Below are 27,368 nucleotides of genomic sequence, written 5' to 3'. Positions count from 1 at the left end.
GGAACTTTGAACTTGACTATTTCTGCTAATAATCAACCTATTGCAGTTGAGCCTCGTTATACTGAAGCCACATTCAACACAGAAATAGTACCTTCACTGTATCCAATATTCATTATACATAATCACATAATTGTTACATGCTGATGTATTGGCAAGAAACACTTCAGGTTAAATTGGTTTAAATTAGTGTTTGTTATATTGAGGTTTGACATGAAATTAACAAAAATGTTTTGATATAATACTTTATCAGCCTAACCAATTTAGTGTTTTTTTAATGTGCACCTAAATCTACATAGATGATTTTGCATTCACTGGCCACCATGGCTTGAAATCAAACTTGCGACGCCATGCTCAGCAACAGGTTGTAGAAAGGCACTAAAATGGGTCTATAGAACATGCAGTGCCTATGCAGTGTGCCTATGCAGTTACAGTCGCTGTTCTAGGTCACAAGCAAACCTCAGTTGACTAAAATATCACACAGGACAGTACATAGTCAGAAATTTGAAACCTGCACATTTATTTTTCATATGAATGTCTAAATTTATCGGTGTAGTACCTACAATGAAGATTCAGAAAATGGGACAATTTACAAGTAGGGCCTTCTGTGGTCTCGCTGCGCTACCTCTTTGCCATCAGTTCTGTTCATCTGAAAGAGAAGCTTGTTCTCGATTTCCTCGACAGCAGAGAGCGTCAGAACAAGCGTGTCATGCTTCAACATGCTGTGTACGTTGAGTCCTGCAGGAATAACAAGAATTCACCCAATGGTACAAGAACGTAAAATAATTGCAACAAGAGCAATGCAGCATCTGTTTTACGGACAGTTAAACTTCAGAGAAAGCATTGACTGAGCTGCCACTGTCAATCAAAGATGCAACCAGCTAGCTGGTGTATAAAAGCTAAGCAATGGTGACCAATCCTTAGTAGGCTGAGCGTGGCAATGGAGGCCAAAACAGAAAAGTCTGTGAACTGATGAAATTTTCTCTTTCTTGCGCTGCCAGTCACAGATGACGAAAGTCTCAAAGTGCTTACACTTTGCCACGGGTATTTTTAGTGGAGATACCACATTTGCTAGCATAACAAATGCACCATATTTTTCTGAATGCTAGGTCAGGGGTGAATTCATAATGCAGGTGTATCTATCATTTGAATGCATGCTATAGTGCCTCCTGTATGGATGAGATGTTTCATAGTTTCTGGCAACATTCAGTTACCTTTGCCAAAGCATCACTTGCTGATCCACCTACTTTAGTAATTTCTTTCTTTATGTGCTTGGAGATGCAGCTAAACCTAATGTGCAAAGCTGAGAGACAGCTAGCTCAGCAGCTAAAATCAACTAGTAGTGGCATGCTGCATGTAGAACATGCAGAATGTGCAACAAGTCATTTGTTCTGTAATCCGCTGCTTCAAAAGAGCCTGAGCATAGCTTTATAATGTTGATACGCAAAACTGAGCCAATTAGCAAAGCTTCCATGAGTGATCAAGCATAACATTAAAATGCAAGCGGATTTACGTGCATCACAGAAATAGTCTTTGTTGCATGAACTCGCAAGAGGCAGCAAGAAGTGTAGGCTACTGACAGCATGTGTAGAGACGAACTAGCTCAGCTGTAGGTTACCACGTGACTGCAAAACCTTGAAGAAACTATTATATCTCCACGCAAAAAAAAAAAAAAGAAAAATACATCAGTGAAAGCACGTCTCAGACATGCAACATATTTCAATGCCACACCATCACTGTGCAATCCAACTGTCGTCAAAGTTGTCCTACTTATTAAAAACAACACGCCACTAAAACTACTTATGTACTACAGTACACTGAGGCCATGAATGATTCTTGCACCGAGGTCCCCCATGTCCATGATCAATATGTTCTCTAATGCAGTATCCTTCAAAGAAGTTTACGTGCTACTGAGGACATTTAGAATAAAGCATAGGTGTCTGTAAATTTAATTTTTGGGTTAATTTGATCCTGAGCAAAGATCCTAGCCAGTGTCAATACGTTTCTGTGAGCCAAAACAATATTTTGGTCCTGAAATTGGCCTTGCCGGATAATTTGAACTTGACTGGTCGGCATGGATGCATGTGACCCCAATACCCCAATGGCTGCAGTGCTTGTTGTGGTAGTGCTAGGGGAAAGTGAATGCATTAAATACACATTATAGCAAATTGAAAACACCAATTTTCTGCCTGTCTCTGGCAGATTCTGAAATGAAAGTGGTACCTCACAACAGGTGATACTGATGATGATGAATGTGATGTTTTGTGGCACAAAGTTCAAGTATGGCCAAAGAGACCAGGTGATTACTGCTTTTACTCAATTATAATGTGTGCCCTTTTTCCCAAAAAAATTTGCCGAAAAATTGCCTGCACATTACAATTTAATACGAAACCAAAACTACATTCAGCAACAGCCTATTGTCATTGTGACTGTCATTACAATATAGTGGTAGAAAAAGTATCTGTGCAGGATGGCAACGGTGGGTGCACCAGTTTCAGGCTTTAGTTACAAAAGTTCAATTGAAAGATAAGCTATCTTAAATGCTAAGCTAGCAGCAACAGAGTTGCACTATGTTTTTGGAGCTTCGGAGTCTTTTCTCTTTTTTTCTGAACTGACAAAGCGGTCAGTCTAGGAGGGCGACACGCTGTGGTCTACAGACAGTGACAAAAAGCTTTTTGAGACTAACGACAACTAAACGCAAATAAATTATAATTCTGTGAAGGTAAACTCTGCAGGTTTAGCAGGTAAGCTTGGCTTGTTTCTGACTGCTAGAATTGGAGGCAGGCTAGATTTCTTGTGTTATAGTACAATCAGGCGCATGTTAGATTTAAATGTACATTGTTTTCTATCAGATCATAAATATTTTATGCGCTTCAAATGAAGCAGAGGCTTGCTTGGATATCTTTTTTTGTCTTTTGATTCAACCTGCCAGACAGCTTGATTAAACAACTGGTCCCAGGTCGAATTAATGGAAGTCTGCTGTGTGTAATTGGTCAAAGTGTCATTGCTCTTGCTGTGCCTGATAGGATATACCGATGCTACTTAGAAAAAAACGAACATTAAAAAAACACCATAGGAAAGTTTAGTGAATATGGTAATCACATTGGCTCGTGATACATTTCTTAACAATCACATTTCTTGTCAGATCCTGAGCAAACTGTGCGTTGTGGCATCACTGCAGAAAATTGTTTGTGATGGAGCTTTCTAAATACAAGACACTATTCCTTAGGGCCAGCGACTCATGAAGTAGAACACATCTGGCAGGCATTATACGCCATGCAAATGCAGAGAATGAATAGACACTCACCATAAACAGGCATTATGTTGAAGTGCTTCACTTCATCGCAAATCAGAGCTATGTTTTCAGAGACGTAATCCGTGCTGGAAAAGAAAGACAAAACATAAACTAATAACTATCACATATTTGCAATGTTAAAACTTTGCTGATAAAGCTCTGTGTTTTTAGATGTAAGCAGCTATCCGAAGTTGTATGAGCCTCTAGTAAATTCCACAATAATAGGAAGCACTACATGTTGTAAGCAAAACTGCTTCGGTAACAGTAAAATTTAAATGTCATGTTCGAAGCAAAGTGGAGCACTCTGAAAAATGTTAAAATGAAGCTCTGCTTTTAAGATTGCCTTGGCTGAATCTGTGGTGCACCTTGGAACAGTTATGGGGCACTCCTGCCGAGTATGGCCATGTTAACCTTGAGTAAACACGAACCAGAGATATTTGAGTGGCTACAAAAGCTTGCTTTTAACAAGCAACTCTAACATCAAAGTGGTTATTTTAACTGGATACAGACATGCTATTAATTGCAAGCTTCCTTTGATATTCTACCAGAATACATAATTCACATACAGTCGCCAACCGTTTATTCAGACTTCACGGGGACTGCGGAAATGTCCGAATAAACAGGTGTCTGAAAAAGCAGATTAAGAAAAAAAAATGAAATCCTTTATTTCACGCACTTATTCGGGCTCGGCAGTAGGCTTGAAGAAATCGTGAGTACGCCGTTGCATGCTGTTCCGTTTACGTGCAATCAGATAAGCCTGAATCTCGGAGAGGGTCGTACGGTCACTATAGGCGGCTGAAAGCACAGTCACTGCTTGTGCACGCTCCGCATGCGACGGCAGCGTAGCACATGGTGCGCCATCTTCCGACTCAGAGTCATCGTCCGGCGGTGCAGCAGAAACCTGACGAATGATCTTGCCGTCGTCAAGTTCTGCGCATGTCAGTACAGCAGTGTCAGCACCTGTGAAACTGTCAAATGAGACGGTGTCCGGAATCGCAATGCAACCACTGCGCAGGTCTCGGCAGAACATTTTCCGCGTCAGTAGGGAGCACATTGGAAGGCGACAAATCTTAGGCCTCCCGGCACCCACTTTCCGGCGTTCCCCAGCGCAGTCTGCGCGGGCACTGTCGGCGCCATTAGACACTTGACGCGATGTTTCTGTACGCCGCGTTGGATCACCGAAACCTCGACACAGCATACAAAGCAAACACCACCGTGCCGACACCAGTCGCACAAACGAAAAACCTGGCCTGCTCGCAGTGGCGTCGTGCGCGAAAGAAACAAATCAGCCGCTGGATTGTCTTGACATGGCTTACTAAGCTGAAACCAGAACTGATGTACGGCTACTCTATCGAAACAGGCAGAAACGATGATGATGAGCGGGGATTTCCAGTAGCGCCACTTCGTCGGGCAGCAAAGAGGCTCCGTTCAAAACAAAAATGGCGTTCAGCAAGTCGAACTATGCGCCGGTCAGAGTCGGTGCATGATGCCCTCGGTCGAGTTGGCTCAAGGAGTGTCCAAAAAATCAGACGAGAGGTTGCAAGGTGTCCGAACTTTCGGCAGTTGTTATACATTATGGTCTATGGGGAGAATGGCGGTGCCGCGAAGCTGACCGAATAATCGGGCATGTCTGAATTTTCGGAGTCCGGAAAATTGGTCGGCGACTGTAATAGGCTGCTTCCGCTGATGATATGTAAAGTTTATGAGAGGACTATCTTTTTTTCCAGATTGGACAATTTGTGTCAATTATAATTAAGACAGAAATAATTATAATAGGAGAATACAGCACTCCACCTTCAATAGATGCTTTAGAAAAGTGCTAAACTGGCTTTTTCGCAATGCAGAATTGCCCAAAATATGGCTGCCAGCAGATTGGCAGAACGGTGATTACCCCTTTGAGGGTCGATTTTTTTCGCCATATGCGACCACCCAGGGTCGATTTTCTTTATTGCAGATTTAAATTCTTCAGAGGGACCTATTTCGAAAAACATTTACCGTAATTTTTCTAGGGTGACCGTAAAGTGAGAAAAAATGTTTTGCATTGGCATATATGTACTGTTTATTCATGAAAAACATCAAAGAATAGCAAATAAAGCTATAAGAATTTTAAAAAATGGGCGCATTGTTACATACAATGTCCACACGAGAAAAATACACAAGAAGAATGCGCACACGAAAATTTTTCGCAAGTCTCAAATGTTCCTCTTGCACTAATATTTCTTCAGCGTGTGCTAGTCCTTGAAGCATGGCTCCATACAGAGCGGTTTGTTGCACTCAGCGCACATGTACCTTGTGTCCGTGCGATATTTTTGCGGCCGAGTGGTGTTGGCGCAGACGTGGCACCTCCTCTGGGTACTGCTTCCCTGAGCAGCCGTGGGAGGAAACTTCTGAATAAAGTGCCAAAAAAGGAAACGCATGCACGGCCGCATCCTTCGTATGCGGACCTTGGGGAGTAACAAACGAGCGAGTAACAGACGGTCACCCTTTGAGTGATAAGAACGAGATAGCCATCAGTTTCGCGAGCGAAAGAAGCCAAAAACGCATGCGGGACAAAACCAAAACTAACCGCCGCGCGCCCGCGAAGGCACCAATGTGCGCGAGCGGTAGCAGACGCTCCGGAGCAAAAAAAGAACTATACAACGAAAACCGAAAGAGAGAGACGAGAGAAAAATATTCCATGTAATCCCACATAGTGGCAGCACACGCCAGGCAAGAAAAAGTTAGGAAATTAGCGCGCATTTTAAACGTACAGACGGTGCCGTAAATATACGGCATCGACCATTTTCGGACCTGTTCGCGGCGCCGTATATTTACGGCATCGACCCTCAAAGGGTTACTCAGAAGCCAGTGGGTTGTCCTTGCTTCCGTGGGTTAAACATGATAGGAAGAGGTACAGGAACACAAGAACTATGCACTAGCTGCAAATTAATGAGTGTTCCAAACTTTCAAGTGTAGTGCCCGAGTGTTCTTGTCTGGCCACCATTGCGAACTCCCTTGCTGTGTCCTAGATCACTGGGGAAACATCCGCAGATCGATTGTGCTATCTACATAGAAGTTGACTAAACTAAAATTTTATGGTAGGTTTTGTTTTTACATGACAGATGGTGTGACAAAGCTTATTGACTGTCGGTGTTGCTCGCGCCGCTCATTTTCCGACATGGCAGAGCGGTGCTTGGCCCATGCATTTTTTTTAACAAAGCAGTAATTCAAGAACTTCGTATGAACTTTGATTCAGAGGACCTTGATGTTGATTACGAGGTGCGTTCAACGGGCAGTGGCAGCGATGAAGAGTCCGTGTTGCCCCAGGAACACTAATTATCCAAATTAAAAGCATTAATTAGCATAAGTAATAATTCTTGCTGAAATTTTCTTATTTAAAGATCTGAAAACTGTTCAGCAATACATTGCTAATAAATAGCATTTAAATTAAAAACCTGATAGTGTTACTTATGTATTGTGTTATTACAGAAATTGAACTGTTTCGCTTCGGGAGAACACACAGCATCCTGAATTTTAAGCAATGACTCAGCTATGTACCATCTTCTGTGCAATGTGCATGGTGGGAAAGTCAGCTTGGCACTTTTTTTTTTGAAAGTTGATCAAGTACCAGAACTATTACATGAGTATTTGAGGCAGCAAAGATAGGGCTGCCAGCTGGGAATTCGTGGCTAAAAGGCATTTTACGAAATTGGAAAGAGGGAAGCAAGACTTCAAAGCTGAAGTCCCTGCACCATAAACAACTCACTTGTCCACGAATAGCACCGAAGGACCCCAGAACCTTTCGTCCACAAGCTTCAGCAGATACTGAAACAGAGAAAACGCAGTGCGTGTGGCTTCTGTTGTTGCATGCATCTCAAGAAGAAAGATGCTTTCATAGTATGTAATATCCAAATCTCTTGGTTGAAAATACAAACAATCACAGACTGAGCCTGCGTAAGTTCTCAACCAAAAGTTATCAGATATATCTGTTTTAGTCCTTCGCCTGCTTAGCTCTTTTGACAACTTTCAGTGCCTGTGTATGTCCTTTTTCGTGCGTACGTGAAAATGTCTATTTCAAGTGTGCATCAATATCACAGCTCACCAACTAGCCCATCAGTGTATATTAAGCACATAGTTCAGTTCTTTTTCTTGTCAATCTTAAACATGCTTAGTAAAGCCTGTTTTTCCAACAATCATGAAATTGGACTTTCAAGAGGTGTTACACGGTAAACCTCGATGTAGTAAGACTTACCTTGGAGTCATTGGTGGGAACATCCAGGCTGTCAACTACCTTCAGGTCATCCTGAACAGAGAGAAAAACTGGGAGTCAGCGACTTCTTCCTCACTGCAATAAAAATAACCGGAGCTAGAAGCAAAACGACAACAAAAGCAAGGTTGTCAAGTTGTTCAATGGGAGATAATGAAACTGTCCATAAGTCCACTGCCAAAGCTTGTTCCAGGTGAGCATGTATTTGAGTAAACCTTCGTTATTCTTAGTTTCTTTTCCAACAGTCTAAGTTTCTAATATCAGCCTGCAATTGGGGCAGGCCCATATACTAGGGCTAAAAAAGGCTGATGTTATACTCATGGACACCATTCTGTGGCAATGAAAGGAAAGCTACTGGGGCAAAGTGTATGCATGAATGCTTTTGGTTTCTTGGAACAAACACAGAACGAGCGATGGTTTTGCATTTGCCCAAAGCGGAAGAGACTAGAGGAAAAATAAGCCAGATTTAACACTCGGCAGTGTATTGTCTTATTTCCCTGTTGTAAGTATGACGATTATGTTCTCTCTTTCCCAGCTTAAATTAACGTGGTTGAGAATGTGGGAATTTTATCAGGAGTGCACTTACTTGCATGTGCTTAGCCTGCATACATAGCTTTTCCTTTATTTTCCGAGAACGTCTGTGAGTACAGACACGAGTTGCTTTTCAATGCAGACTACTCTATTGCTGCCATGCAATTGACCCAGCAGCTTTCTAGTGCTCGGATTCTCGCAGAAATATATTTGGAAGGTTGGCCCTCTAAATAGAAAGTTGTGACTTGCAAGATGTCATTTAGCAGGTAAAACAAACCCCAGCGAGCCCCTTCCTTCTCTCAAGGAAAAGGTGAAAGTGTGAAGCGACACAATCTGGCGAGTACGACAAACATTGAACCACAGAAGGGTGCATAGTTTTGGTACAACATGGTCGCTTTCCAAAGCATACCACATTGTTTAGCACCAGCCATTTTGTTGTTTGCTTGGCTTGTCTGGACGTCTAGCAGCCAAGTGGTGGTGAAACCAGTCCATGCAGTTTCATTCCCTGCTAGCAAGTGGCATTCACAATGACAGCAGTTTCTTTTGTTTTTTCTGAGTAAATCACACATGCAGAGATGTCAAGTGTCTTATGGGATGATGTGAACAGAAGTTTCCTTCTTGATGTCTAATTCAAACAAATACAAGGCATTGGCAAGTGCTAAGTCAAACTAATTAGAATAAAAACACGGCACACTGTGCACTAACCTCCACCAAGAACTAGTGAAAGTGGGTTTAGCAAGCTTGTGGCATAAAACTATGCTTTCATGTAGAAAATATATGCGATATGCATTAAGTCCTACTGCTGTACTTCTTTCATTTACTTGCACTTTTCTTCAGCATAGAAGCTCTTTTGACACAGACTTTTGGCAATATCGAAGGACCCGAGACCTGTTAGGTATCCACATAACCCTACAACAGCCAACAACATTTTTGACTAGCCGAGTTTGATACCTTAATTTATCACGAGAAACTTACGGCACAGCCCACAGTAGCATCTCTGATAAGGTGGAGTGAGTTTCCAGCTTCTGATAGTTCATGAAACTACTGAATTGGTGCACTAATTTTTCACTCAAATACTATTTAATATCTTTTTGGTATGAATGTACTCTCCAAAGCCAGAAGGTGAACAAGTTGTCTTGATTTTCCTTCATGCAGAATGGTGCTCAGACTTAACCATGCTTAGTGTCATAGTAAGGTTAAATTTACAGTCTATTTGCATAACACAAGAATATATCTTTACAGAAACTACAGTATATTGACAAACTGAACAGCCCCACGTCCCAAAAATGTAAGGAAATTTAGGAAAACTTTTGAAGAAAAACTGGCTTCAGAGGTTTGCAGCACTAGCTCTCGGTGTCAGTACGGTGTCAGTACAATTTTTTACGTCAGGCATATTTTACAAGTCACTGGACAGGTTCTTTCCAAGTATGCTAGCCATGAAATAGTTGATATTCTCGTATCTGATGTTTCTGTAGAGTTCTCACACGAAGTCTACATTCTGTAAGCTTCACAAAACTCGCTGAAGAAGCAAAAATTCTTAGCCTGTTCTGCAGCTCAATGCTTTTCACGATTCTGAAAGTGTAAGAAATCTGGTGAAGGTAAACTTTATTAGGACAGAAGTGATTGGTGCCTGAAGGAATTAAACAGCATTCTGAAAGACATTGCATTTCTGACAGGGTCTACACTCTTCCCTCTATAACAAAATTTTGATGTCTTCTTGCTCAGACGCACACATATAAATTGACTCAATGCGGTCAGTTTTTGATGTGGTCAAGCACAAATAATACCGGAAAAATATGAGGCAGTGTTAAACAGTCTACACTTAGCCAACCTACCTGCGCAAACTTGACAGAAAGTGCAGTGGTGAGACCTTGGACACGCCGGAAAAATGGCAGCATGTAGTAGAACGTCCTAGGTCCACGAGGTCCATGAGCTACGCCACCTGCAAACCAAATTCCGAGTGTCCATTTTTCACAGCGGGCCATGCACTCGCTGAATTGCAGTGCGAAATGAGCATGACCAGCATATATAATTAAGAGTTAGATGGTGAGCAGTACGAATTTGAAGACAAGACTGGGTAGATGATGTTCCTTACAACACCATGAGAGGAAAACAAATTACTGTAGACTTCCGTTATTTCTACTCGGGTTAATTCAAACCCTACCTAAAATTGGCCCTTGCTGGATGATTTGAGCTTGGCCAGTGAGCACCCACGCGTTCGACTCCTACAGAGACCCCTTTAGCGATCTGTCTAGGTGCAGCTTAGGGCAGATCGAAAGTGTTAAACAAAGGTGACCACCCACCGAAAACACATATTTTCCACCTGCCCTAGGAAGATCTTCAAGTGATAACCGTAACCCAGAATGTCTCATTATGGTATTTACACAATTTTACTTTCTTTTTTCGAGAAAATTGGACTGAAAATTGCCTGCATGGTGCAATTGGCAATGAAACAAAAACTGCCTTCAAGGCATTTGTTTGCTTTACCGGCATAATGTGAATGTGTTATAGCAAGATGACTTCAATATAATCGTGCAGCAAAGCTGACTTGGGAAACGCTGCCATCGTGCAACACATGAGACCCTTGTCTGTTTTTCCTTCTAAAAATTAGGATGTGCATTAGATTTCTACTTTGCCTAGGAGCTTTATTGTCATTTTTAAGTTATCTTTCTTTACTTTAGACACATGAAGAGTGATGCAAGTTCAATTCAGGGGCATGTTAGGACCGGGAAAACAACCACTGCCAAATGAATCAGCGGTGTGTTTTGGAGTTTCTTTTTGTATCATGTTCAATTCGACCTACCGGATAATTTGATTAATTTCATTGGCCCTGCTAGGGCCAAAGTCGACTGTACTTGGACAAGACAAAATATCGCAGAGCACAAATGACCAGTAGGCTGTGGGACTGGGTGCCTAAGGGAAATGAAATGTTAGTAGGTTTTCACCTTGGGCAGATAGCTAATAGCAGCTGCAATGTGGACTCTGTAAGCAGCAGGTGTTTTAGCAGTCCTGATTTCAGTGTGTCATTACCCATCATTGGGTCACATGTCACATCCCTTGGTTGCATAGTGACCATGAAGGAAGACAGACATGAGCGCCTATTTCGGAATCTGGCAGCCCATTTTCATTTGTGCATAGAGGTCATGCTGATGTCACGCATGTAACCTTCGCTTTGCCTCTCCTCCACACCTTCTTGTACTATCACTCCTTTGCAATGAAATACCTTTTTCTCACACTTGTAAAAAAAGGGGACGATAGAAAATGTCGCTGTTTCGCATGAAAGGCGAAGCATCGATTGGGATAGCAAATTATTAGACAGCTATACGAAGTAAAGACAGTAGTTTTATTGGCCGTATAAATTTAATAAGCATGGTGTCATGCATGCACAGGCAAACATGACCACATCTCACTTGATGACTGCAGACACTCGCTGTCAAAGCGCTGGCGTGAGAAAGAGCGGCACCACCAGAGAGTGCATTGTCCTTTGTGCTGCTTCTTACTTCTTACCCATCATACTGCGTTGAGCGTGAACTAAGCAGCGAGAACACTGCACACACAAAGCCATCAGCCCTTGGCGCGCCTGAACTCTGTACCCACTGTAGATTGCTTTCAAGATAGGGCCCGTGCTCAGTTCAGAAATTAAGGCTAAGAAGAAAAAAGCTGCTGGTATCACTTATCAGAGTGGCTGTTTGGGCTAGTTGGTGATCCATTATAATGAGTGCACAGTGCAACGGTTAAACAAGATCGTAGACAAGACAAGGACAGGCACTTGTCTTGTCTAGGTTCTTGCTTAGCCTTCGTTGTACACTGAGGATCTGGTATAACTATTGGTAACCTTTTAAAGTGCTTGAAGAAGCTCATGAAGGAGTGGACTTGTTGGACAGGGCATGTGGTCAACACTTGCCTCCTTTCCACAAGGGTGACCGGATACTGCCATGCCGTGCCCGGCCAGTGCCCTTTTGTGGCCATGGCTTTCGGCCACCGCCTCTGCGTTCAGCACGCGACTCGGTCGTTGTCCAGTCCTGCAAGGCACACCGCCAACAGCCATGCTAAACAAACGCTGGCAAACAGTGCCACAGACTTGTAACTGCTTAAACTTAATTTTCAATTGCTTGCAATTTCTAACTGCACATACATTTGACATGGCAACAAGTGACTCCATGCCTTGTGCTGTTCACAGTATGAACCCATAATCAACGAACCTAATTAAAGGAGTAATGACATCTGACATCATATATAACACTTTCATTTTCTTTACGCTAAATTTAAGTCCTAGACTTCTAAACCTCCCAGAAATACTTTCAAGCCTCAGACCGCCCTAAATAATTTAATATAATTGCTTTTATACAGCCAGTTCTGGTTTAGTTTATACTGTGTCGGGACATCATGACGCAGAAAGTGGTCACAACACACTAGAAACGAAACCAAAACTAGCTGTAGAAGAACTGTTACATTAAGTTATTGAGGGTGGTCTAAGGCTTGTAAGTATTCTTTTCTGAAGTTCAGAGGGTCCTGCACCTTCATTTAATGCAAAAAATGAAGAGTCGGAAATATCATGTCAGTATGCCTTTAAACACTTTATGCATAAAGCAGGGGCTAAATGTGCAAATGTTGCATCGTTCAAGCTGCCTGACAAATGCAACTTCATGGAAACAGCGCATGGCACAATGAAATAATGGTGCAATAGATGACAACATGTGATATTTGCAAACACATCTGCTAATTTGTTAAATTTTTTGTTCTGTCTTTCTTCTGCAATGTACTACACATTTAAGTGTTTCTACCTGGCCACAATTTTGTAATGATGCTGCTTCCCAATGCTAATGCCTTTCAGCGCTTTTCACGTTCGTGAGCAGCCATGTTCGGGAGTGGCCATGTTCAGGAGCATCTCTTGACCACTCACGAATGTGAAAAGCATGAAAGGCATTAGCATAGGGAAAAGGCATCGCTACAAAATCGCAGCCCTTGTCTCTTCGTGTGTCATCTTTTCTGCTGTGTAGCTTCACGTCAAGATTGTTAGCACCATGTATTTTTGAACTAGCTTAAATTTACAGCCTCTAAATTTAGCACAGCAGTGAAAGTTGTGCTTGAAACGGTTTGAGGAGATGGCGCCTCCTGCATTGACCTGATGCTGAAACAGCCGGGCACTTCAGGTACCTTGTGGTAATGCAACCTTAGAAGGAAGCCTAAGCACTGCAATCTGATTAGCCCACTTTACTATAAAATTCAGTAGTTATGCGATGATATTGTGAACAAAATAATTATTTCATTACAAAAGCACTAACATGCCCACGATAGAAGCCAAACTACACTGTGCACTTTGTTGCTGCATTATTTTTTCTTTTCGGTTAATAAGACCTGAATAATGCTTTCTGAAGTACACAGGACAGAGCGTGTATAGCAAGAACAGCTGAAAAGACACGTACGACTTTCTGGTAGTAGTGCTGCCAATGTATGTTCCAGTGCAGTGTGTCAATCCTGCAAGAGCCCATAAACATATTGTACCCAGAAAAAATTAAAAATAAATAAATATTTCTACATCACTGGCTCTCACTGTAGTTAGGATGACAGAGCACGCATATTTAATCAGCGCAGAGGTCTTTTGCACCCCTGGGAGCAAAATTAGGACAGCATCAAGTTTTAGAACCATTACTGTACAAGTGTAGGTTGATCAAATACCCTTTATACAACTTGTCTCAGTTTATTGACATGACTGATGCAGTGAAATACTTGCTTCTTTTCCAGCATCATTGCCTACCACATAAACTACAGGGACCATGCCATGCTGAAACAGTGATGGTCACACTGTAACCTTATCCACTATCCAAGCATTCCTTTAAAGGGAAGCTGAAAGGTTTTCCAGAAAAAATGAGTGAACATCTGTACCTAATGGTTTTCAACCCTCCGAATTCGAATATCGTATTGAAATTGAGCGAAAGAAAGCGCAAATATATTTTATTTCGATGAAAAGTGCAGCAGCGGACACGCCCAGCTCGCGCGTCTCGTTTCCGCCTGTGATCGGTCGGTGCGCCTCGTGACGTCAACTCTGCCGCTGCCGACCGCTGCCGCTACACATGAAGCGCGGTGCCAGGTAGTTTGGTGCTGTTTTTCTGAGACGGTAATGGAAAATTTAGAGAGACTGCGTTTTCCTGAGGAGTTCGGCGTTACTCCCTACATGTACGAGCCAATTGCGAAGAGCCGGCCTCTCGAAGAAGCAAACGATGCTGGTGCGAGCAGTGCTTTCGACACGAACGAAAGCAAAGTCTTGGGATCTCCTCGTGTTGGAAATGCTCTTTGGTGAGTATGTTTTTTGCAAAGCGATCTAGTGATCTCGCCGATCTTTCGCCGATCTAGTGAGCTCGTTTCCGGTCAAACAACTGTAGTGTTGTGTTCCTGCATGCCTCCTCGTGGAACGTAAGCGGGGATGCGATCGTCGGCATTTGTGCGCTGTCCAAAGCTGTCGGCAATCTACAAAGACGATTTAAACGCGTGAAAAGCTTCCCGGTTCATGCAGTGCGTGTAGCGACCTTCATCTGTTGACTACCACTTACGTTAATTACCACTCACGTTGACTACCATGCACGTTGACTACCACTCTACATACACGCAGACGCACCAACAAAGGAATGCAGGGTCGATCGAAGCAGATTACGACGGCACGCACGCAGAAACAAGCGCGGTCAGGCACGGTAGCGGACGCTGCGAAGGAACGAAGCAGAGTTGACGTCACAACACCGCGGTTTCCGGTCTGCGCTCCGCTCGCTCACTCAAAGGGGGGCGGAGCTACAGCGCAATTTCAACCGACGATTACGTCGCTCCTAATTGGAAAAAAAAAACCCCCAAATTTTACCTACATGGTTTATAAGGTTCCCGCGTCCGTATATGAGCGTCTTATTGAATTCGACAGACTCTTCAGCTTCCCTTTAAGGGGGCTTGACTGTCAGTGGCATGAAGTGCATGTTGCACCATAATGCCTACAAGCATTTCAAAGTTGCAACTGTTCTCAGCGATGATGCAGGCTGTGAATTTCTTATAAAGTCGAACCTTGATATGTTACGCATTGAAACATCAGATAATCCTATATAATAAAATTTAATTTTTTTGTCATGAATATTAGTGCATAATGAAGATTGGATATTATCAAGCGTACAGTGTTCGGCTTTTCGACGGTGGTTGTTTCTCACCAGTTTCTAACTGTTACGGATTTTTCACTTGGCACACATCCGGAGGTCCCTGAAAGTTGTGGATTCTCTAGTGAAAGAGTCACATTAAGCCTAATGTGAATGCTGCTGTACTATACCAACAGAATGAAAAGCATCAATTTAGGAAGAACTAAGGCATATTCTTTCACTGCCAGTGTCCAGTTCATGTGACATCAACATGATTTCAGCTCACTGTCTCCAGTTTATGTGACATCAACATGATTACGGCTTGCCCACTTAATTCAGAGTCTGCATCATGTTTAGTGACCAGACTGATAGTGACATGACATGGCACTCTCGAGTAATTGCACAATAGGCGTCTTGTACTTCAACATTTCCCTGTTGTATTTTATTCGGTTTGTATACAGTACATTCTAGAATGCTCGAGCATATGCAGTGATTATTCTGGAATTTACCATGATTCATGTATAAATAGCAGATGCACTCGGCCCAAGGTGTAGATTTTAACAACCCATGACTGTGCTTGTTGTACATTGAGCAATGCTTGTCTTCGGCGCACAGGTTCACCCAGTGAATTGTTCAAATGCTTAGTCAGGCTTTTGGCAGTGAGATTCTTCAACATCACTACAATGTGACAACAAAAGGTTTTTGAGCTGGATATGACTTCGTTATAGCAAGGTATTGTTACTGTAGACAAGCTCAACAACTGGCTTCTGTTGCTCCATAACAGAAAGGAGAGTAATGAAAGAAAACAGCGCTAAGACAACAAGCCTTCAAAAGCAACAAAACAAGCACATGACTGATTGCATGGGTTTCATGTGCCAAAGCAACAGCTTAGTTATGAAGGGCATTGTAGCGGAGGGCTATGGATGAATTTTGATCACCTGTGGCTTTTTTACATGCACTCAAATTTAAGTAAATGAGTATTTTTTGCTCTCATCATGGAAGCAGCCACAGCTGTCGGAAACAGTGACTATGTGTTCATCTGCACAATGCCATGGCCACTGATGCATTACAATGAACAGCAAAACAAGCACCCACCTGGGAAATACTCCAAAGACTTTTGGGTGAAGTGGAATCAGGCCCAGCTTCTCTGATTCTATGGTGTCCAAGTTTTCAACCCATGCCTCCCTGTTCGGTGTGAACTTGGACGGGTAGGCAAGCTCTCGCTTTATCACAAGCGGCAATGGCGGCCTTGATGGGGTAGTGTGTCCTAGCAAACAGAGTATCATTAAGAAGCCAGCTAGCGATAATGTTATGTGTGTATGTTTACACATACTGTGTCTGTATGTATATTTCTACGAGCAATAGTCATGATAAAAAGCAACTGCCTAAGCGTCACTGTTTGATATACAAGCTCCTGGCCTATATAAAGTGTCCCACATGAAAATAAGGCAGCGGTTATTGAATTATTTTCCAACCATTGACACACTATATTCACTGGTTTCACTTACACCCACAGGTTCCAGATAAATATTTTCACCAGCGGCAATATCAAGGTGACGTTTTCTGCTTGCCTAATCAAGCACACTGAGACAATATTATAAGTATGCGAGCATATTCTACACAATGTAGCCAAAACTGTGGGAACCTCAGAGGGCGGATTCGCCATTCTCAGTCAGTCTGCTATGTGCAAGGCCACAACGGCGATGCTGTGTTTTTCGAAATCCACAAGCCTGTATGACCGCCTATGACTGATTCGGCGATCAATGCTTGTGTGTGTAGCAGTGCAAAGTGTGAACTGCTCTTTTCCTTCTCTTTCAATCCCCTTCCCCAGTGCAGAGTAGCCTACTGGGTCCAGCCTGGTTAACCTCCTTGGCTTTCCCTTATGACTCTCTCTCTTTCAGTCAGAAGCACCGAGCACCAAAATGGTGTTGTTTCTAGTTATTCGACGACAAAGGAAATGGCCATTGCAGCGAAAACCAACACGAACTTAAATTCAATCCCGTTATAAGCCATTCTCATGAGTGAGCCAAGCCTAATAAATACATAGCATTAATGATCTTCCAGTTGTGCTAACTGCCATGCAACTTCATATTGAGGCAAATGTGATGGTCAAAGCAAGCGACCAAAGAGATCAATGCTAGCAGCGAGAATAACGGGGATACAGCACATCCGAGCATCGGCGTTCGCGCTACATCTGAATCGTCAGGCTCTCTCCATACGAGTTTCAAAGCTTTGCAACGAGACGCTTAAGTAGACAGAAATGACAGGGTGAGCTACATGATGTATAACCACCTGCAGCCTACGCGCAACTACTCTTCTGAGCTAAAAGCCCCTTGAACCACTTACCTGCGCCGTCAGCTGCTGGAAGTGGCACTTCCCCTGCCACGGACGCTGGAGTTTGGCTGCATAATCTCTGACTCAAGACCCTAGGTGTACCAGAATTCTGAAATACAACATGAAACTATATTCTCGCTAAGCACGGACAACCTATCCGTGTTTTACCAGCAGTTGACTTCTTTGGCGGTTAGAACCCACCCTTCGAATTATATGACAGGGGCGAATAATCTGACATAAACACAGCCATTGCATTCTTTGTGGATGTAACCAACAGACAATATAAAGCGAATGATAGAAAATAAACTTACTTTAACCAGTCGAAAACTCACGAGGACGCATCGCATGGCGGCAGCCATCATGCGCGAATTGGCTACGGATTGCCTTTGTATTGGATTGTGCAACGACTACATTTTAGGTTTTTTTTTTCAGTTTCGGTTTTAAATTGACGTTGGACTGCAGTTCGAGATTAGATTATGGGGTTTTTACGTGCCAAACAACCATCTGATTATAAGGCACGCCGTAGTGGTGACTCCGAATTAATTCAGACCACCTGGGGTCTTTTCGTCCCCATCGAAATGCGGCCGCCGTGGCCGGGATTTGATCCCGCGACCTCGTGCTCAACAGCCCAACACCATAACCACTAAGCAACCACGGCGGGTTCTGCAGTCCTCTTAATGTGTATTAAAAAAAAGCCGCCATTATTTGCTGGAAGTCCACCTGAACGCCCAAGGTACAAGTGTCATACAAGCTACTTTTGCAAAAAGCGTCCAAACCGTCCCCGTAAGTTTTATTTCATGGATATTGAGCGTATGTCTGAGGAAAAACAATGATGCTCTTGCAGCAGGACGTGCACGTGTTCAGGCTAGTTGGCGCTTGTAAAGACAGCCACGTTGGATAGACACACATCACAGCGTGTGTGGCGTGTGTTTGTGTCCTAATCCGTACTGCATGGTTGTGTCGTTGCACTGCATTGCGTCCCTAAAGAATGAGATCCTTCCTTGGGCATATTCGGATGCTTCGGGAGGAATGCATGGATCTACGCCGTTCTGGTTGGTAGGGATCGAAAAACTAACGCACGATGCGACAAGACGCTAATCTAATATGCGCGCGGCTTGTTGAATGCATTTGTTTGCGCACATCTGGGATGATATTTAGAGCCCGGACGTACGTTCCTGAACGATCGCACAGACATCCTTTATGGCTGGTTGCTTAAACTTTATTACTGCTCATTTGCTTTTGTCTGTGGAGCCATTTGTTAGCGCTTCAAAACGGCGAGCTCGCCAGCTGCGCCTTCGTGGCAGTGATGCATCTGTAATGGACGCTACGCACGGTGTCTCCACCGCCGTGTCACTGGCCGCGCTGGCTTTGGCGATGTGCTTGTCGTGGCCGCACGCCGGGCCCGCTGGCGGTGCCGCTACACGCGTGCCGCGTAACGTGACTAAGCTGAAAGAACAAGAGTTCAAGAATTACACAGGTTTCGTGAGCCTCGGCATCGTCCTGGGGTCCACTCAGAACACTTACTTCGACGTGCTGCAGAAAGTCGAATCGATCACGACTTACGTAAGCAAAATTTTATTCCAAGCGAAAATGACATTGCCACGTTGTTGCCAGCTTGTCACATTGCCAGTTGTAGTTAGAGCCGCGATCAGTGACCATCACCACAGTTATCCTATATCAGCCAGTTGTACGCAGGACAAGTGCTTTTCGCACAAATGTCCCCTGTGTTGCGACAACTGAACCGAGACCCCATGCCCTCTACCTAGTTTCGTCGCGCCGTCTTATCGTCTTACATTACCAGATGATGTTGCAAAGACTTGCGAAACTCTTTCCCTATCATGGGGAGAATCGGTTTTTTTGTAGGGTACTCCAGGTTTGTTGTTTTGTTCTGAAGGTACTGCACTCAATATGTTATGGAATACATAAGCAAAAAGGAGAATGAATGCACTTTTCACGCATAAAGGTTTTATAACAAGATGTATGTAATAAAAAAGACATAAATTCCCATAATCAAGATTGCGAAGTGAGGGGGTTAACCGAGGGGCCCGATTTTCATTAATCATATCATGAGAAGCCAACAAACAAAGACACCAAGGAAAACATAGGACAGATTACTTGTACTTAATAATGAAATTAACGAAACGTAAATTAATGACAATAAAAGTGGATGAAAAAAACAGTTGTTTTTTCATCCACTTTCATTGTCATTAATTTATCGGCCGAAGCGTGCCAAGGGTTGTTCGCATAAAACATTGGCTGTCCATGATAGCGGACAGCTGATCTTATACACCCCTGGCACGCGCAGGCCTCGGCGAGCCCCAACCCACAGACCAGTCCGGGTTCTAGCTTTGGTGTCCCCGTTGCCGCTTTGGTGTGCCGGAGGCGCCGCCAATAGTGCGAAATAATCACACATTGTTTCAATTAGTAAAAAAAAAGATTCAATAAATAAAATTACATCCAGCCGCCAACTTGCGACGCTATATGTTCAGCACTACCACGCCCCACGACTTCTACTGGCACGCCTAGGGACAAACGCGTACAACGCGCGCGCTAAGAAACTCCTCCGTAGTATGTAGGCAGAGTCTTATATTCAACGAGCACAAGTCCCCACATTTCCTCTGTCTCACCCGCTCTTACTCGCGCATGCGCGCACACGTCCAGCGTCTCAGCAAGTACCACGCCCCACCCCGCTGTACCTACTAGCAATTGTAAGTACGTCTCCCAGAGGCGGCCATTTTTACTTTGATGATCGCGAAAACTTCGGAGCTTCGGAGAAAGTTCAAAAATCACCACCTGGTGGGAAAGAAAATAAACTGCTTAGAAAACAAAAAATATACTTCTCCTCCTTCACGTCCAGTGGCGCAGAGTGCCCGCGAGCTGCACGGAAGGTCTCGACAGTGGCGTTTCAAACCATGGAGGAAGGAAATCGTGGGAGAGAACGTCGCGCAACGCGATGGAAGCCAAACCTGTCACTAGACGTTCATTTGAGGGATCGTCAGCCGTTTGTGCCCAGGCGCGAGTAAGAGCAGCTGCGAGAGGGAAAATGTGGGGGCTTTTTCTCCTTGAATATGTGACTCTGCATAGCGCTACAGAGGAAGTTTCTTAGCATAGATTGGATTTTTTACAAGCACTGCTCCAGGAGGGCACACGTAACCGGCAAACGGAGGCCTCGGGAGAGCAGGCGGAGCAGGATCTCTAGGGCACCCACGGGGTAGCGGGGGAATCAAAGGTGAAAGCCGAGAAATGCGTCCATTATTAAAACACAGAGCTCTGTTGGGATACAATAGGTGCGAGGTGCTCCGGAGTATATGGAAAGGTGTAATGGTTCCAGGACTTACGTTTGGAAATACGGTTGTTTGCTTGAAATCAGGGGTACAATCAGGACTCGATGGAAACCGAAGCTCAATGGGCCGCCACGCATGGGACGCTCATAGGAAGGCTCATAGGCTCACATGAATCTGTGCAAGCTGATATGGGCTGGGCAAGTCTTGAAGTGAGGGAAGTTCATAGTAAATTGATTCTGAAGAACGACTGAGGAATATGGAAGAAAGTAAATGGGCTGGGAGAGTGCTCAGGTATTCGTACAGGAAAAACATTGATTCACAGTGGAGGAAAAGAACTAGGAGGAGGAGGAGGATGAAAAGGAAGAAGGGATGGCACGGAGGTCAACCAGACGCACGTCCGGTTCGCTACCCTACACAGGGGAAAGGGTTTAATAGAAGAAAGGAAAGGAGTGGGAGGGAGGGAAGTAGGTACTATCGGTGTGAGTACATGCCATAACTTCACGCTTATAATCGGTCACTGAGGCTAGTCGCTTTCATGAAGCGTAGCAGTGCCCGCGTCACTTTGTAAGCGTGCGACGCATGGGGCCATGGTCCGAGAATATTAGTCTCTGAAAATGGTTTGTTATCTAATCGGTATAACACCCTCTGAAGAACGTCGCGTTCGTTGTCATAGAGATCACAAAAACACAACACGTGCTCAATCGTCTGTTCACAGTTGCACGAGTCACAGATCGGTGTGTCGGACATTCCAATAAGGATTGAGTAGGCCTTTCGTAAAAGCCACGCCTAACCACAGGCGGCACAGTAAAGTTGCATCACAGCGGGAGAAGTTCGATGGAATCTGCAGCTTCAGTGTAGGATCCAATCGCTGGAAACGGCAGTTGGAGAAAATCGGGGCGTTCCACGAAGCTTCTTGGTTTGAACAAGTAAATGAAGGATCGTCGCAGCATCTGTCTTTGGTAAAGGTATAGGAAGTGTAAGGGTTCCTTTATGGGCTGACTGGGTGACATCATCAGCAAGGTAATTCCGACGATGTCAGTGCCCCGGAAGCCATTGGAAGATGATGTCATGTCCGTTTATGATGGCTTGATAGAGAACCTCTCTGGTCTCAAACACCAGTTGGTCATGGGTCTTGCGTCGTAAGGCTGACTGCATACTCTGAAGGGCTGCCTTGGAGTCACAAAAAACGACCCACTTTCGAGGTTTGGCTTGTGCGATAATTAACAGCGGCATGTAGAGCGGCAAGTTCAGTTGCCATAGAGAACTAGGAAGCTTATCAGCAAGTATACGACCTGTATGTTGACTAACATGGCAACAAAGAACGTCAAGCGGAAAGTCAAAGAGGCTGAGATAATCTTATAAGTGACGGCAATGGAAAAGAAACCTGCTATGAGTAACTACTTAAGAGGAAAAAACGAAATCGGGAAAGAAACACTTTATGGTAACTCAAAGAGAAGCTCATTACTTTTCGAAGCGAGATCAGGATGCCTTATGAAGCGAGATACCTATGAAGCGAGATATAAGAAGGAAGAAGAAGCATGTGCTTGGTGCGGTAAAGCTAGGGAAACGATGGAGCACGTTTTATTAGAATGTGAAGATATCTGCCCAGCGGTTGATTTAGGCACCTCTGGCCTCCTTGAAGCCCTTGGGTTCAGCGAGGGCATGGGAAAAGTAAACATGTCCGCAATAGAGATTAGTATAAGAGGCGATTGGAAGATTGCTGGAAGGAAAGTAGGGAAACGACAAACAACGGAGGCATACAAAATCGAAGTTCCCAATAGGGGTTCACAAATTTGCTTATGGGAATTCGTTGTTTTTTCCCTTTTCTTTTTTAACATAGGTAGGACATTAATCAATATAATAACAAGAACTTGGTGGCGCTAGCCCCGTTCTAAAGGGGACGATCATAGCATCCATCCATCCATCCATCCATCCATCCATCCGTCCATCCATCCATCCATCCATCCATCCATCCATCCATCCATCCATCCATCCATCCATCCATCCATCCATCCATCCATCCATCCATCCATCCATCCATCCGTCTTGAAAGCGGCGTTTCAAACATGGCCGAGGAATGATTCCCTAGCTACTTTAGCACCAATCTATGGGCCGGGAGGGCCTCCCTGACCCCACGTGATATCCGGTTTTGAGCCAAACCGGGCACAGCCGGGCTGCGCGGAGACGCTTGTTTAAAATAATCGATAGCGGACTAACGATGCCCAGTGGGCGCGATAGGGAAAGAGTTCAGAATCAGAATCAGTTTATTCATGACAAAAATGGGGATAATTACAGCATATGTTAACTAACAAAATGTCCTAATTAGGTTTATAGCTAATTACTATATTGCTCTAATTGAAATTTACAAATTGTAGTGTTTAGGCTAAATTTCAGAGCGAACGAGCTTTGTCACAAGGGTCTTGTGCTTAGCGCTCCTAGTTACGCAACTTTCAGCGTGCCTCTGGAGTGATAATATATGCTTTTCCTTCTATACACATTTGCGCGTTGCCCTGATTCTTTTGAGTCCAGCTGTAAAGCTGGGTGCACGACGAATTGAGGGCCAGGGTGAAACTTTATGTAGCTACTTACAGAGGTAGTAAAAGTGACATTTTGTCTGTTTGGACTGATTAATAAATGTTCTTTGGAAATCTCCGTTTTCATTCATTTGAAAAAAGGAAAAAGAGAAAAGAGGGTTCATTGTAGGTGAAACCAACAGAGGCCAGATTTTTTTTTTAGCATCTAAGGCGATACCTAGGCGCTGGTGACGTCAGCTTCACGCGGGATGTTTGCGTATTTGGGCAGTGATGAGGCAGAAAATGTTCTCAAAACTGGCTTGGTTGAAACATTTCGGTGTTTGAAATGCAATGTATAGTCCTTCTATAACAATAAAAAGTTGAGTGTAAAGAAAATGAGGATCAGACGGCTGTCAAAATTTGGCGACGCTGCGGGAACTTCACGGCAGCGTCGCAATCCTTCTTTGTTTTTCTGCGTCATTTGTGGCTTACTAGGTTTACTTCTATAGGGCAATAACATATATGCTGTCTTACCGTTAGAGAAGCGTAGTTTTTAGCTGCTTAACCGCTTTATTTTGTTCCTTACACAAGGAGTAATCCTGTCTTTCCTTTTTTTTTTTGCTATCACTGGGCATTCTTCTGTAGTTGTATATCACGAGGAACTCACGTATGTACGACTAATACGAGATTAACAAAGCACAAAAATTCACCACTCGGCAATACGCTAAAATCTGGTACATCGCATGCACGGATAATGTGCGCGTTGTCTTGCGCGCCCACGTTTGAAACGTTTCTTTTTTTCTTCTTTGTCGTCGTCGTGCAGGTCGGTACTGACACGCTGGTGTGGGCCACGTTGGCCGTTTCCGAATCGAACTGCAGCACAGCGACACCTTTCGTAGTGGGGACGTGCATTGCGAACAAGGTGAGCGATGAACTCAGTCCACGAGCGAGGAAATGGAAAAGCGAGTGGTGACGGCTCGTAGGGGCCGTGAGTTACGAGCAATGATTAGTGAACGGGTGTGTAATCCACCGGTGTGGCATGGCGGCTAAGGTGTTGCGCGAGGTTGCGGTTTCGAATCCCGGCCACGGCGGCCACATTTCAATGTGCGCTGAATGCCGAAAGGCGCCCCGTGTCGGGTGCATTAGGGCCACGTTATAAAGATCCCAAGGTGGTCAAAATTAATGCGGAGTCTCTCCCGTTATGGCGTCCCCCAAAAAAGTGGTTTCTGCGCGTAGTATCCCATTTTTTTGTTTTTGTTTTGTTACGCGTGTGGAACGCTAATGCACAGGTGAAGAGTGGTGTAACATACGGGTGAGCGACAAGCTTGTACAAGGTTGCCCGACAGTGGTCGGAGTGTCTTTGCTCAATGACGATTAAAGAGACACTGAAAAAAGAATATCGAACGATAACAAGGAAGCTTGAAAGGAAGCTAAAGAGCGCGCAGAGAGCGATGGAACAAAAAATGATAGGCGTAGCGTTCACATATAAGGCTGTTCGGTTGCAAGATGAGGAAGAACGAGCGGAATTGGCAAGGTCATTTGGCAAGGTCATACTGGCGCTCTTACAATGTCTAACATTTTGAGTTTAGCGTTTTCCCCCCGGATTATCGCTGTTATCTAGACTCCGCTTGGCGCAAGACGTACGCGGCTACTGCGTTCGAAACTTCTCGAATGTCGTCGACAATTCCGTAGCGAAAGAACGTTGTCTAATCTGATCGCGTACGTGGCGGGAATACTATTGCGAAATGTCGCGAGGACGCGAGCGCCAGCGATTACTCTAAAATGTTTGCTGATACATGTGTAAGTAGCCGACGGACTTTACCCGTTAGTTTAGATTTCGACGACCGACGGCTGGGCTCAACGCTGCCTCTGATGTTCGAGTGCTCCTTGTTTTCCGGGGCGCTAACTCGCCCAATAACGAGTTTGATTTCTAACTCACACTCGTCGCAGTGTTTTATTCCTTGTGAACAGTAGATTGCAAGAAAACTCTTCGAGAAACTAAAGAACGCAGGCCAGGCACATATATGGCATCACCACTGCTCAGCGTGCGGTTGTAAGCCTGGATTCGATTCAAGGCATGTGCTTTGTAGGAACAACAGCCCGCCTCATAAAGTGGAACCATACGAGACAAACAGATAAAAAGGGGCTACTCGGCCACAAATGAGGCATTGTTACACAGCAAAGAAATAAATTTTCTGGGTGCAAACAGGGGTTTGTCTTGCAATTGTGTCTCAGCATGGTAGAACTTAATCGTGCAGTGCAGTTTCAATGCGTGTATCATTTTCGGCATTGTCAGACCAGCTGCAGTGCATGCCTCAGTATACGTAACGCATTTCGGCTATTCGCATACTTGAATAGTCATTTTAGGGGAGTCTTGCACGAATATTTAAATGCAAGCATTTCGTTGCCCAGTCGGAGCCAAGGTCAGAGCAACGTCACGCGCAAGGACGCGCCAATTTGCTCTCCGAAATCGTGAAATAATAATAATAAAAATAAAAAACCGTTGTTATTTGCCGGTTCTACTTGTTCGCAAAAAATTTTGTCTACCAAAGCAGATACTCTACATATGTAAGCAACTATTTGCGTAGATAGCATTAGCTTTAGCAAAATTACCCAGGACTTGCATAATCTCGAGATAGCGATGTTGCGAGAACAACCCGAAATGTATGTGGGAGCGATATGCGAAAACACCCGTGTACTTAGATTTAGGTGCACGTTAAAGAACCCAAGGTGGCCCAATTTTCCGGAGTCCTCCACTACGGTGTGCCTCATAATCAGAAGGTGGTTTTGACACGTAAAACCTCATAATTTTTTAACCCGTAATGTAAAAAAGAAATAAAGCATGTTTCATTTAGGAAGGTAAAGAAGAAGGGCCAACCTATTCGATTAGGCTCAGCTGTGTTATTGACAGACTTGTTTTTCAGCGTGCTACGTCTGGAAGGGTACATTTATGCCAGCGAGATCACGCTGAATGTTCTAAAAAAAAAAAACGCCTCCAAAGTCTGCACGTGGCACGTCCAAGCGCTTCAATAATTTTATAAGTCGCCGAAGTGATTTTTAAGCGCAACTTAGGCACCACTGTTTCGCCGCAATCCATCGTCGCTGTCCATCGTCGCAGTCCATAGTAAGGACTTCTAGGATGAAGGGGGGAGGGAGTCATGTTTAGTGTTTGTTGAGTTTATGAACCGGCGACTACTTACTGCTTTCACATAGCTGGCCCACTCTAAAAGCTCCATATTATATAGTTTGCAATTGCTTTCATAGACCTGCTCTGAAAGTCGATTCTACTGTTCCAAATTCATTTTTGGCTGCTCCAAATCTCTGCTCCGAAATTGCATGGGCCAGTGGCAGTGACCGGCCGGCTTTCAGTATAGTCCAACATCCCAATCGGATGGTATCTGCTTTTACGAACGGTTCTAGCGTAATGTTTTTTGTGCGTACAGACCCATGATGCTTGTATGCTAGAAACTCAGTTTTACTGTAATCCTATAATGAAATACCATCGGAATTGTTATGGCAGATGTAACGGATTTCGCTAACTGCTTCCTAAAGCACTGCTGTGTCATTTCTCTTTTTTACTTTCAGCCTTCACGGAAATGCACTATGGCGATCTACGTCGGGACTTTGGGAGTTCACCTGTCCACTCAGTACTACCAGTGCACATAGACAGCTTATACGGACTATATATATATATATATATATAGCAATGCTAACAACACTCTTATGTAGGGGGTATTGTGCAACAGCAAGCTGTGTCAGTTTTCCATGTTGCTCTACAATTTTATCATTGACGCTTTTCATCTAAGCATGAGATTTGAGAAGTTGAATAATCAATTAAAACTAATTATATAATTAGGCGTAATGCAAAAAAATTATCTTAGTATCTTCAAACAACGGCAAACAGCATAACCTTGGTTCTGTCCAGCTATGTAGCATTTGCATATTCTTTATATCATAGTGCATGATAGTCGGGACAGCGACTGTCTCGAGCGTATATATGCTTAATAATAAAAACTTAGAGCGCTAAAAACACGAAGGACGTAGGAAGAGAAACACACA

The 27,368-nt window shown here is 43.9% G+C and overlaps 2 protein-coding genes across 3 annotated transcripts; one reads left to right on the top strand and one right to left on the bottom strand.

The window, feature by feature from the left end:
* Positions 1-496: 496 nt before the first annotated feature.
* Positions 497-17,895, bottom strand: mRpL4 (mitochondrial ribosomal protein L4). Its single transcript, XM_075700005.1, has 10 exons — positions 17,824-17,895; positions 17,525-17,621; positions 16,274-16,445; positions 13,496-13,547; positions 11,974-12,091; positions 9,905-10,011; positions 7,524-7,574; positions 7,038-7,096; positions 3,305-3,378; positions 497-735 (listed from the first exon to the last, which is right to left on the bottom strand). The coding sequence occupies exons 1-10, from the start codon at positions 17,872-17,874 to the stop codon at positions 587-589; spliced, it is 930 nt and encodes a 309-aa protein (XP_075556120.1). The 5' UTR covers positions 17,875-17,895; the 3' UTR covers positions 497-586.
* A 312-nt stretch (positions 17,896-18,207) lies between these two features.
* Positions 18,208-27,368, top strand: LOC142588373 (uncharacterized). 2 transcript variants are annotated; one of them, XR_012829707.1, is made up of 3 exons: positions 18,208-18,295; positions 24,133-24,231; positions 26,895-27,368. XR_012829707.1 is itself a non-coding variant. In XM_075700008.1 (3 exons), the coding sequence occupies exons 1-3, from the start codon at positions 18,887-18,889 to the stop codon at positions 26,973-26,975; spliced, it is 369 nt and encodes a 122-aa protein (XP_075556123.1). In that variant the 5' UTR covers positions 18,840-18,886; the 3' UTR covers positions 26,976-27,368. The 2 variants fall into 2 exon arrangements, 1 of the variants encoding a protein (XP_075556123.1); XM_075700008.1 differs by lacking the exon at positions 18,208-18,295 and adding an exon at positions 18,840-19,075.

Source organism: Dermacentor variabilis, chromosome 7 (assembly GCF_050947875.1).
Source record: "Dermacentor variabilis isolate Ectoservices chromosome 7, ASM5094787v1, whole genome shotgun sequence".
Taxonomy (NCBI): Eukaryota; Metazoa; Arthropoda; class Arachnida; order Ixodida; family Ixodidae; genus Dermacentor; species Dermacentor variabilis.
The sequence above is the reverse complement of the archived record's forward strand: the minus strand, read 5'-3'. Positions and strand labels throughout refer to the sequence as shown.